The 12120-nt window shown below is 39.6% G+C and overlaps 1 protein-coding gene across 4 annotated transcripts in view; it reads right to left on the bottom strand.

Annotated features, from left to right (window-relative positions):
- celf3b (cugbp, Elav-like family member 3b) overlaps positions 1–12120 on the bottom strand; it is a 75191-nt gene that overhangs the window by 58081 nt on the left and 4990 nt on the right. For all 4 annotated transcript variants that reach the window (XM_089117443.1, XM_039681308.2, XM_039681307.2 and 1 more), the window contains exon 3: positions 8357–8439. In XM_089117443.1, coding sequence (XP_088973569.1) covers positions 8357–8439 — 83 coding nt within the window. The remainder of the gene's footprint in view (positions 1–8356; positions 8440–12120) is intronic.

Consider the following 12120-nt stretch of genomic DNA (forward strand, 5'->3'; position numbering starts at 1 on the left):
GTGATGCAAAGATTTTTTTTCATGCTTAGTCAAATGTGGTAGTTCACTATTAGCTAATCAATAACTACGATTTGTTTCATATCACCCAGAGGACTACTATGATTTACTATAGGCCTATAGGTTTATAATTAACATGAATAATGCATAATGTATAATTAATTCTAAAGTAAATATCGTGGTAACCCACTAGTAATGACTTAGGTATTACCAGATCCTTCAGAAGGAATTATTACTTCATTGGATCAGTATTCTAAACATGAATAACTCTCTAGTAATTACTGAAGTCATTTTTTTGGGTAGTAAATCCTTCGGATGGATTTGGTAACACTTGTTTCATTACTAGTGGGTTACCACAATCTTGTTTCAACCCAAATTTGGGTCAAATGTGGACTGTTGGGTTTGTCCATATTTGACCAAAAGTTGGTTTAAAACAACCCAACTTTGGGTCAAGTGCATGATCTTCATGAATCGTGGACATGAATAAAAAATGTTAAATGGTCCTGAAAAAAAAAAAAGCTCCTTGTGGTCAAAAATGAGTGCATTGGAAATGAATGGGAAATGAAATATATCTATTGAAAATGTTTGGTGCGGCCAAACAAAATGTTACTGAAAGCTAATTTCTTGAAAAATCAAGCTCAGATTTTGGAACACAACTTTTTTTTTAGAATTATGGCTTTGATTTTCTTTCAGTTTTAGAGTAAACGTGATTTTGAAAATATATTTTTTTATAAAAAAAATTTAAACAGTATTTTTTGTGCATTTTTTCATAACAATAAACATTTTAAATTTCACTTTTTTCAAGTTATTTCACTTCAGCAATAATTTGCCAAGTGTCTTAAATAAAAAAAGATCAAACTTAAGTCTGTGCTCTAAAGTAGTCAAGATAAGTCAAGACAGTTTAAGTTGGAAATTAAATTTTCAGGTCTATGCTCAAAAAGTGAATAAATGGATTATAAATACAGCATAAGTATATAATGTAGTGCCATAAAATTCCCTAAAAATACAAAATATTAAATAAAATACATTTTCAAACTTATAAAATGGTAGCAAGAATTGCAGTCCATCTCAACAGTAACAGATTCGGGTTTGGGTAGGCCACAGGCCGGGTTTGGGCTTCAGTTTAAAGCCTGTGCAGACCTCTAATTAGGGAGCATGATTAGTCCTGAATATGTTCAACTTTTCTCACGTTTTTTAAAGAATTAACAACACAACCTTAACAGACTAAACTGACAGTTAGTTATTCTTTCTTTTTATACCAAGCTCTAGATTGTATAACAGTACTTTACTAGATTAATGTCTCATTGCTAAATCAGAAATCACCACACAGCCCATCCCAAACTCAGCTGCATTCCTCCTTTCTGACCTCTAGAAATCCTTCTGGCTTTGCTCTGGACTCTACATTAGCTGCCAGCAGCTGCTGCCTTTGAATTCATGTCACTGTTTCTGTGTACTGTTACAGCACAGCACAGCCTCTGCCCCACCCCCTCGCTACCCACAATCCATTACAGTCCATTATCAGACTGTATATGCCCCAGCACAGTCACTGCGAGCAGTGATATGAGTCTGCTCATCTCTCCACTTAAAGAGACACACCTTAGTCACGTCACGAAGAAAGTGACTGCCAAGAATATAACTAATTTGAGGATTTTTTTATTAGTGCATACAAGTTGTTTTCTATAAGCAGTGAGGGTGTGTGGTTCGGGTATGTCCTACGTTTTAGGACAAAAATGTCCCCACAATGATGGGAATATTCGAAATCCTTGTCCTTGTAGGGACATATTTGGTCCACATAATGAAAACAGCTTAAAAACCATGCTAAGAGAATTTTTTTTTCTTTTTTTTTTCTGTGATGGGTTTCTAGGTTTAGTGTGTGTGTGTGTTTGTCTGCTTAATGGCCACTAATTACATTTAGTCTAATGTGTTTGTGATTTATGTTCTTACCACTACACACACCCAAAGTCTAATTAGCAAGTGATATATGATTTTATGAAAACATAAACATGCTCCACACACACACACACACACACACACACACATTTTGTTTCAATCAGTGATGACGTTGTATAAACTTCAATTGATTTTAAATTAGATTAATGATATCTCTTATGGCCTAACCCAACCGTTAGTTGCAAAAAAAAAAAAAAAAAAAACGTGCAAAAACATGTATAAAGACTAAGCCTTATAACCCTAAGTAAAATGTCCTCACTAGTCGGTTGTCATAATATTTAATTCCACTATATAAATTAGGACATTTGACCCCCACAAGTATAGCCAATCCTGTACACATGTTGGGTTTTCACGTTTTATGGGGACTTTCCATAGACATAATGATTTTTAAACCGTACAAACTGTAAATTCCTCCCCAAACCCTAACCATAAGTCTTCCCATCAGAGAAAATGCCTTAGGGTTACATATGTAACCCCGGTTCCCTGAGACCTGAGACCTGAGACCTGAGAGGAAACAAGACGCTGTGTCATGGTGTTGATGCTGTGGGAACGCATCCAGGCGTGACCGGTGTCTGAAACAAATGTAGAACACACCGATCTTAATTTGCTGACGGGAATAGTATGACATCACATAGAGCCGCCTGTGCATATTAAAGGGCACCTGCATTAACGTTATGCACAGGCATGCCCAAGGCATGGCAACGCAACACAACATCTCGGTCCCTTCTTAGGGAACCAGGGTTACATACGTGACCCTAAGACGTTCCCGTTCGAGGGAACTCAACACTGCATCATAGAGTTGATGCTATGGGAACATAATACCAGCTACTGCTACAGCTACCTGCTACAACTAGGCTGTACACTGTGTATAATGATAGTGAGCTAGGTATGACAACTCTACAGGTAGACCTAGGTAGACCAACAACTCTACAGGTATATACAACTCTACAGGTAGACCAAGGTAGACCAACAACTCTACAGGTATATACAACTCTACAGGTAGACCAAGGTAGACCAAGGTAGACCAACAACTCTACAGGTATATACAACTCTACAGGTAGACCAAGGTAGACCAACAACTCTACAGGTATAACAACTCTACAGGAAGACCAAGGTAGACCAACAACTCTACAGGTATCACAACTCTACAGGTACACCAAGGTAGACCAACATCTCAACAGGTATAACAACTCTACAGGTAGACCAAGGTAGACCAGCATCTCTACAGGTATAACAACTCTACAGGTAGACCAAGGTAGACCAATAACTCTACAGGTATATACAACTCTACAGGTAGACCAAGGTAGACCAACAACTCTACAGGTATATACAACTCTACAGGTAGACCAAGGTAGACCAACATCTCTACAGGTATCACAACTCTACAGGTAGACCAACATCTCTACAGGTATAACAACTCTACAGGTAGACCAAGGTAGACCAATAACTCTACAGGTATATACAACTCTACAGGTACACCAAGGTAGACCAACAACTCTACAGGTATAACAACTCTACAGGTAGACCAAGGTAGACCAATAACTCTACAGGCATGTACAACTCTACTGGTAGACCAAGGTAGACCAACAACTCTACAGGTATATACAACTCTACAGGTAGACCAAGGTAGACCAACAACTCTACAGATATAACAACTCTACAGGTAGACCAAGGTAGACCAACAACTCTACAGATATAACAACTCTACAGGAAGACCAAGGTAGACCAACAACTCTACAGGTATCACAACTCTACAGGTACACCAAGGTAGACCAACATCTCAACAGGTATAACAACTCTACAGGTAGACCAAGGTAGACCAATAACTCTACAGGTATATACAATTCTACAGGTAGACCAAGGTAGACCAACATCTCTACAGGTATCACAACTCTACAGGTAGACCAAGGTAGACCAATAACTCCACAGGTATCACAACTCTACAGGTAGACCAACATCTCTACAGGTATCACAACTCTACAGGTAGACCAAGGTAGACCAACATCTCTACAGGTATAACAACTCTACAGGTAGACCAAGGTAGACCAATAACTCTACAGGTATATACAACTCTACAGGTAGACCAAGGTAGACCAACATCTCTACAGGTATCACAACTCTACAGGTAGACCAAGGTAGACCAATAACTCTACAGGTATCACAACTCTATAGGTAGACCAACATCTCTACAGGTATCACAACTCTACAGGTAGACCAAGGTAGACCAATAACTCTACAGGTATATACAACTCTACAGGTAGACCAAGGTAGACCAGCAACTCTACAGGTATAACAACTCTATAGGTAGACCAACATCTCTACAGGTATCACAACTCTACAGGTAGACCAAGGTAGACCAACATCTCTACAGGTATCACAACTCTACAGGTAGACCAAGGTAGACCAACATCTCTACAGGTATAACAACTCTACAGGTAGACCAAGGTAGACCAATAACTCTACAGGTATATACAACTCTACAGGTAGACCAAGGTAGACCAGCAACTCTACAGGTATAACAACTCTACAGGTAGACCAAGTCTAGAGAGGAGGACAGGCACCTCAGGAGCAGAGCTGTCTAAGACAATCGATCAACATAGTCCCCACTATGTCCCAATAATATGCTTATTCATAGACTAAACACCAGAGGAACCTGGAGTACAAACTCTACAGAGCTCACACTATTACTTGTAGAACCCCTGTCAACTTGTTACAGAAAGCAACCATAACATTAGGGAGCATAACCCTGCATTTGTCTGCTCTGTCTCCAGGGAAAGAATAAAGATACTCAAAACCTTTTTTACTGAGCGACAAGTGTACCAGCAAGCCTTTTTTATTACTCTCAGCACCACTACATTATGAAGAGCATGCTCATTTCCAACTGTCATGCACAGCTTACAGAACCAACTGCTTAATGCCTCAAGTCAACCACAAATAAAGGGGTCGCATCATCTCAAAATGACCACTCCTTCTGGAAAGTTGTTTCACAGCAGAACAGCTAAAGAGTAAAGGGGACACATCATAGAGGGAGAGCAACCAAAATTAAGGGGTCGCATCATCTCACCCCAACTACTCCTTCAGTAAGTTGCTGCCTTAGCAGTTTTCTGCGAACACTTCAAGAATATGTATAGGGAGAGCAACCGAAAGTGAGGGGGTCGCATCAAGTCACCGCGACCAATGGATGTCTCTCAGGAGAGTAAAAAGTGAAGGGAGGATCTCCTTGAGAAGCAAGCACACTCACAAATCCGCTTCACTCTCTGAGCTGAAGAGGGCAACAGAGCTGTATAAGCATCCATGGTGTTCAGAACCCCACTGGCCTGACCCACCACCACATATACCTTGCCATGCCACGCAGCCTCATCAGCACAGGGCCTGAACCATGAGGTGCAGACATTTCAATCTCATCTCTCAAGAAAAGAGACAAGCGAGAGTGGAGCTCCTTCATCACAGTGAGATTTCGCTGCCTTAAGAGCTGAACGCACTAGCTCCATTCCCATAAGCAAGGAGGGAGCCTTCAAAGAGGATGCAGTGCCAGGGAGAGGTAGCTCACAAGCAACTCTTCAACCCGGTGCAAATCTAATTCCTCAGAACTAGACACGCCACATAATAAGCTCTGAGCCAGGTTGGAAGTGGATAGAGAGCAGGCTTCCTAAGAAACATGAGAGCAGTGGGTTTAATAAATCTCCATTTTGTGTTGTAAACATTTTTTAGAGACTTGCCCCCCAAAAAATTGGCTATCAGGAGAATTCCAAAAAAGAGAGTCATCTTGTCAGACTCCTCCCCCAGATCCTCCTATAATCCACCGCATCGACCGAATATTGTTGCCTTGGCAGCCACGAGACTCGAACTGCAAAGTGCAGACGCTTGACTCTCATCTCTCAGGAGAGAGTTAAGCATAAGTGGAGCTTTCCACAGCGAGCGTGGGAGCCGAATTCATTCGGTGAAAACACTTGATTCTCATCGCTCTACATCGCTCTTTAGCTCCAGTCCAACCGGCTCTCAATGACTGAACTTGCTATGAGTGCATCCAACTCCCTCAAGAGTCAAACATGCTACTTGCAAATGCTAGATTCTAACCTTTGAGAGAGAATCAAGTAAGAACAAAGGAAATGCATTTACATTGAACAAAGAAAACTTAAAACAAAACAATAATACTAGAATAACTTAAGTTGTTCAGAGTCCGTTTTCACCACACCATAAAACAGTCCATAATAAACCACACTAGAGTATTGCCAGTCCCAATGTGTAAGTGTCCACCGGTGTATATGCAATCCAACTGTAGTGATAATCCAATAAAGAGTTATGTGGCTTGCTGGAAAGTTAAATCTTTAAAAGTAACTCTTCAGTTCAGCTGTTTGGTGATCACCATTTGGTTGTTGGGTTAGCGAATCCGTTTGTTTGACATGCCGCCTCCTTTATGCTGTCCACAACCTATCATTTTTATACCCAAGATCATTTAAAGACATACATACAAAAAAAAGATAAGAAGAAAAATAAGGCTAAGACAACATGTGAACCAATTAAAACTCAAATACATATAAAAGCACTAGGCTATAATATATTAAGCAAGTAAAACATGTGTCCTGTGTGTGTGATATCCAGGCCTGGATACGTTCCCATGATTCAACGTTGAGCTCCCTAGAAAGGGAGCTTTCTGCATTTTCAAAAAGCAAAATTTATTTGATTTATTTTAAATCAAAAGTTAAATGGTAAAAGTATAACTATACATAAGTCTATCAGTCTAATTCTAGAACAGTGAAGTCCACACCACAGCTATAATGATAACGGCACTGAGGAAGCATATCTGAACAATTTTTCAAGCTGATGTCTGATAAAAAAACATTGACAGCCAATCAGAATCAAACATTGTAAGTGGCACCGCATGCTTATAATAAACATACCATTATCATTTGTAGGTGTGGATGCTAATAAAGTTATCGCTATAGTTATCTTTATAGGTATAATAATAGTTATCATCTGTTGGTGTGGATGGTATAATAGTTATCATTATAGCTATAATTACAGTTGTCGTTATAGTTATTGATATAGTCATTGTTATAGTAATTGTTCATTGGTGGGGAAATTCATTTAGCCATCGTCATAGTTATTGTTAGTTATTACGATGATGTGGACGCTATGGTTCTCTTTATAGTTATTGTTTTTTGTGTGAATTGGCCTTTACTCTTAAAATATACACACAGGGATGTAATGTACCAGTGATGTATGTACACCCAGAGAGATTGTTATCATCAGTACTGATGACCAAAGTGAACTACTAAACACACCACAAATGTCCTGTTGTGGAGAAACCAAACACACACACACACACACACACACTCTCTCTGTCTTACACCACAGAAGCATTATAAAGTGAACTGCTCATAATAGCACTTCCCAGAGGAGAGCGAGGCCACGACACACACAAACACAAACACACTTCTCTCTAATATGATGCTTCAACATTTGCACAGAAATTGAGAGTGGAATGAAGAGACAGAGACAAAGGGGAGGGACGGGAAAAAGCAAGGATAAAAGGAAAAGATGCAAGTTGCATAACGTCTGTCTTAGGCTGCCCTCAGTTATTGCCCATTGCTTTTTCTTTCTCTCCTGAAATTAAACCAGTGTTTGTGCTTCAGTGATGCACAGAAAGGGCCATCTGTCACCCCCAGCCATCAATACTGCAATGATAACCAATAATATTCCAATATAAAATCTGATAAACGACCCATTCCACAATTAAATTATTTAATATCACATATATTTTGAGTTGGAGTGCATAATAGGACAGAGATGAATACAAAAACATGCTAATGAAAAGGAAAAACAAAAACAAAAAAAGAATAGGGGGATATGGACAGAGTTTGAGAAGTGACTAGAAACGGTAACAACAGGGGGAAGAGACTTTGTAATTATCCATACAAAGACTGTCAGAGGGAAGGACTGACAGCAGAAGGAGGCGTAGGGCGAGAAGATTGTTGGAGTGATCTTCAACGAAAGGTCAGCTTGGTGTCACGCTGGTAATAGGATTAATTACTGTATTTGCACCCCACCAACCCTCCGTCCCACTGTGATTACTCTCCAATCCCGTTCTGTGACAAACAGCCACCCTCAGGCTCTGCTCTGCACCATGTTTACATTTTAATGCTATATTTCTGAGAGTCTGTAGCTTGAAAAGGTGTGGGGAATAATCCAAATAATCTCCATGGCTACATACAGCTCGTCATAATCCAGATGGCACACACACACACACACACACACACACACTCTGAGATGAGACGAGTCTTGCTGTGTGTCCACACACACATACTCAGAGATGGCAGAACATGAAAGGGGATAAAACACTGCAAGACCCCTGTCATGCCCTCTACACACACACACACAGAGAGAGAGAGAGAGAGAAAGGACTTACCCCTGGCAGGGTTTTCTGTTCATGAAGAGCACTTTGTGCTTTAACGGCTGACTCCCGTGCACAATACGTCAGAAAGGCACATCCTAAAACAGAAAGACAGACTGTTACTCTTTATTGACAGTTTATATTTGCAATGTTTTAAATAAACATCATTTTCATTCATGCTAAATTATTATTAGTGTTGTTGTTATTAATCATATTAATATATTATTAATTCTATTAATTTATTATAAGTAATGACCTTGAATTTGAAATTCAGTTTCGAATCGACTTTTTATTTCAATCTGTACTTTTTATAGAATCATAAATATTCAGCATTATTACACATGAGGAGTGACAGAAATGTAATTTCACACTCATTACATTTTCCCAGTGAGCCTTCAGGGATAGCTTACCACACACAAACACACACACACACACACACACACACACACACACACACACACACACACACAGCTACAAAGAAAGCAGGCAGCAGCAGCAGCTTACGTCTCCATTTCTCTGATTGAAAACCTGACGTATAGAGTATAAAAGTAGAGTAGAGTAGAGAAGTTGAGTATAAGTACACGAGCAGCGCATAACATTACACAGTATCCAAAATGCTTCTCTCTGTTGGGAACTTGGGATGTGATGTTTTTTTGTATTTTAGAAATGTCGATTATTAAATGTTTATTTTTAATGTTATTTTAGTAATTCATCTTACAGTAAACTAAATGTAACAGTACAAAACGGTTTTGACGTCATGGTTCGGTACAGCAAGGTGGAAAACTACTTTTTTATTAAACAGTGGTTTAATGAACGAATTGTGTCTCTGTCTTTAAATGAATTCAGTTATAATTAATATTTTCTGATAAAAAATGCATCTCTTCTGATAAAAAATACATCTCAGGATAAAAAATGCATCTCTGCTAATGCAGTCATGTCACCTGTATATTTAAAGCACTTTTTTAATAAAACAGATAGCCAAACTATTAGCCTTAATTCAGTTGCTATTTAATTTTAGATATAACAATCAAAACTCAAATAACAACCTGTAAACTGCACAGGTTGCATCAACTTCTAGTAAATGTAATTGTAAAATTATGTTTTTACTCCAATTCGTTGTTTCCATGACGAATATTTTAAACATACTAAATAATCAAGACATCACTAACAGGTTAAGTGCCTAAAATATAAAGAATATGTAGGCTAAGTGGTTAGCGAAAGAGTTTCTCTAACGTAAGCTGTACACACTGAATGACTTGCCTGAGGTAAATGTGACAGCCGTTTTACTGATGTCTTTCCGCCGTTAAATACTGATTGACCGATTATATGAGATATAATACATTTTAGTTACTGTATCAACATATCTTCAGATGTTCATTCATGTTTATTGAGATGATCGCATTCGCGCGCGCGCGCTACTGCTTAAACTGAGCCGCCATTCTGATCTGTCACTTTGATGACGCCAAATTAAAGGTACAGTATGTAAGATTTTTATCCAAAAATCACTTGCGCAGTGTGATATATTTCCTGCAGTTGTGAATATAACAAAAGTTCCCAAATATTTTTAATTTCAGAGAAATTCCAATTTTAAATAATGGCTCTTCCCTGGTCATTGTCGCCTGTCAATGAAAATATCTGCGTTATCCCTGGTATCGTCAGAGCTTGTGTCGAGAAAAAATGGGTATGCCAGATGAAGACGTGATTCAAGGCTTGTGTAACGTGAAAAGCACGTGACTAATGACAAACGAGGCCTCGGGTTGTGTGAAAACGTCATCGGTTCGGTCTGAGTGGTGCTTCCTGATAAAGGGGGCCCGACACTCGAGCCACCTTCTGGGTGTTGCAGGAGTCGATCATAGACAGTAAAAGAAATGGACAGAGCGATCTCATTGGAACTCCATTGAGAAGATTGAAGCTCGTTTTTGGCGATTTTTTACCACTTCTGTCCCTGACGCGCAGACTCAAACAGAGCTTGACTACGTAGATGTGACGTGAGTGACCCGTCTGTCTTCTAGTGCTGTGGCATGATAAATCTGAATCATTCCCTTCCGAAACATGCAGAGGCGGAGAGTGTGAGTGGGAGCTGTCCATGAGCTAGGAGAAGGAGACAATTCTGCTAGGTATTCTGATTCATTATTTTGTCATTTTGCCCCCACGTTTCCCCGATTGCGCGCAAGCTTCTTCTCATGTCCATACGGTAATCTCTCTACTGTGCGACAGAGAGTCGCGTGGGTATGACACAATCGTTAGCCTACTTTCACTAAAACTGCTTCTACGGGGCCATAACATAAGCTACAGGGTAATGGAGCTATTTATACATTGTCGTGTTTCTTTAGAAATAAATAAAGGACAAATGGGGTCTTCAAACGCCTCAGATGTAAAGTTATTCGCAGTCAAAGTGACGCCAAAATGAATGAGAGTCCATGGGAATGCTAACGCAAGTGAAGTTCTGCTACAAGATGTCAGCTCCAGCAAGGCTTCAACTTCCGGTCGATGGATTACCGCCTTGGAGTTGATGAAGCGGGTGTAGTAGAGTCTCTCATTGGCATTGTCGTTATTGTCTCATATGTGTTAGGGCTGTATATTATTACCATAGACTGTAAAAAATATGGACAAAGTGTCTGTGACATCATCACCCATAGACTTTCTGAAGAACAGTTTTGAGGCCGTTTATGGGGGGTATGGGTGGCGCCATATTGGAAAATCTTGAGAAACAAAATACAAATGTTCAGAAAGGATACACTGTAAAAAAATATTGTTGGTTTAGTTTAAAAAAGTAAGTAACCTGGGTTGCCTTAAAATTTTAAGTTGATTGAACTGGAAAAAGTGAGTTAATATACAATGAAGTAGATTAATTTAACCATCAGAAACACAAAATAATAAGTTATCTCAACTAAATAAATTATTATAAAGTTGATTTGACAAAAGAAAATATGTTGTGATAACAAATCTTGAAAATATTTTTTACAGTGGTGGTATGATGTGTTGTGTCAGATCATGGCCGAGACGTCAAATTCACTCGGCGCAGCCCGTTATCAGCTGTCAAAGTTAACCACCCTTATTTGTCATACATTTTATATCTAAATACGATCTAAACTAACCAGTTAGAAAAAAATTCACATTTTACATTACACGAACAGCATAAGTCTGCTAAGGTCATTGGTTCAGAATTAATTAATTTGTCTGTTCTTTCCACAGTAGCTAGGTGTCACTAGTTAGCAATGCTGAATGAAGCTTCGAGTAATGAACCTTTGGGTGAAGCAATTACATATTGTAGCTTTAAAGACCGCTCTACAGTAATTTGACAGTGATTGCAGTACCAGTTTTGGACACAATCTTACATACAGCTCCTTTGAAGAGCGTCAAAACCGGCATCGCTATGGTACGTTCACACCGGACGCGAATAGCGCGTCAGGCGCGAATGATTTCAATGTTAAGTCAATGCAAAGACGCGTTACGCACGTGAAAAATTCCTGCGGCGTGAATGAGGCGTGGAGCGCGGCGCGGAAGACGCGAATATGGCGATTGGCGCGAATTTAGCGTCTGGCGCGTTATGCGCGAATGATTTAGTTAGTGCCATTTGTGCATTCACGCGTTTGACGCAAATTCACGTCTGCCGCCAGAGTTGAAAAATCTGAACTTTGGCGCGAACCGAAGGGTCCGGTGGACACAAATACGGCGACGATGATCCCCACGCCGCTGTTCCCCAGGCCGCTGTTCTAGCTCTCCAGAGCAAATACAGTGCGGTGAATCTCTCGATGAATGCTCGATCAACATAAACA

The sequence above is a fragment of the Pimephales promelas genome, chromosome 12 (assembly GCF_988280905.1).
Source record: "Pimephales promelas chromosome 12, fPimPro1.hap1.1, whole genome shotgun sequence".
Classification (NCBI taxonomy): domain Eukaryota; kingdom Metazoa; phylum Chordata; class Actinopteri; order Cypriniformes; family Leuciscidae; genus Pimephales; species Pimephales promelas.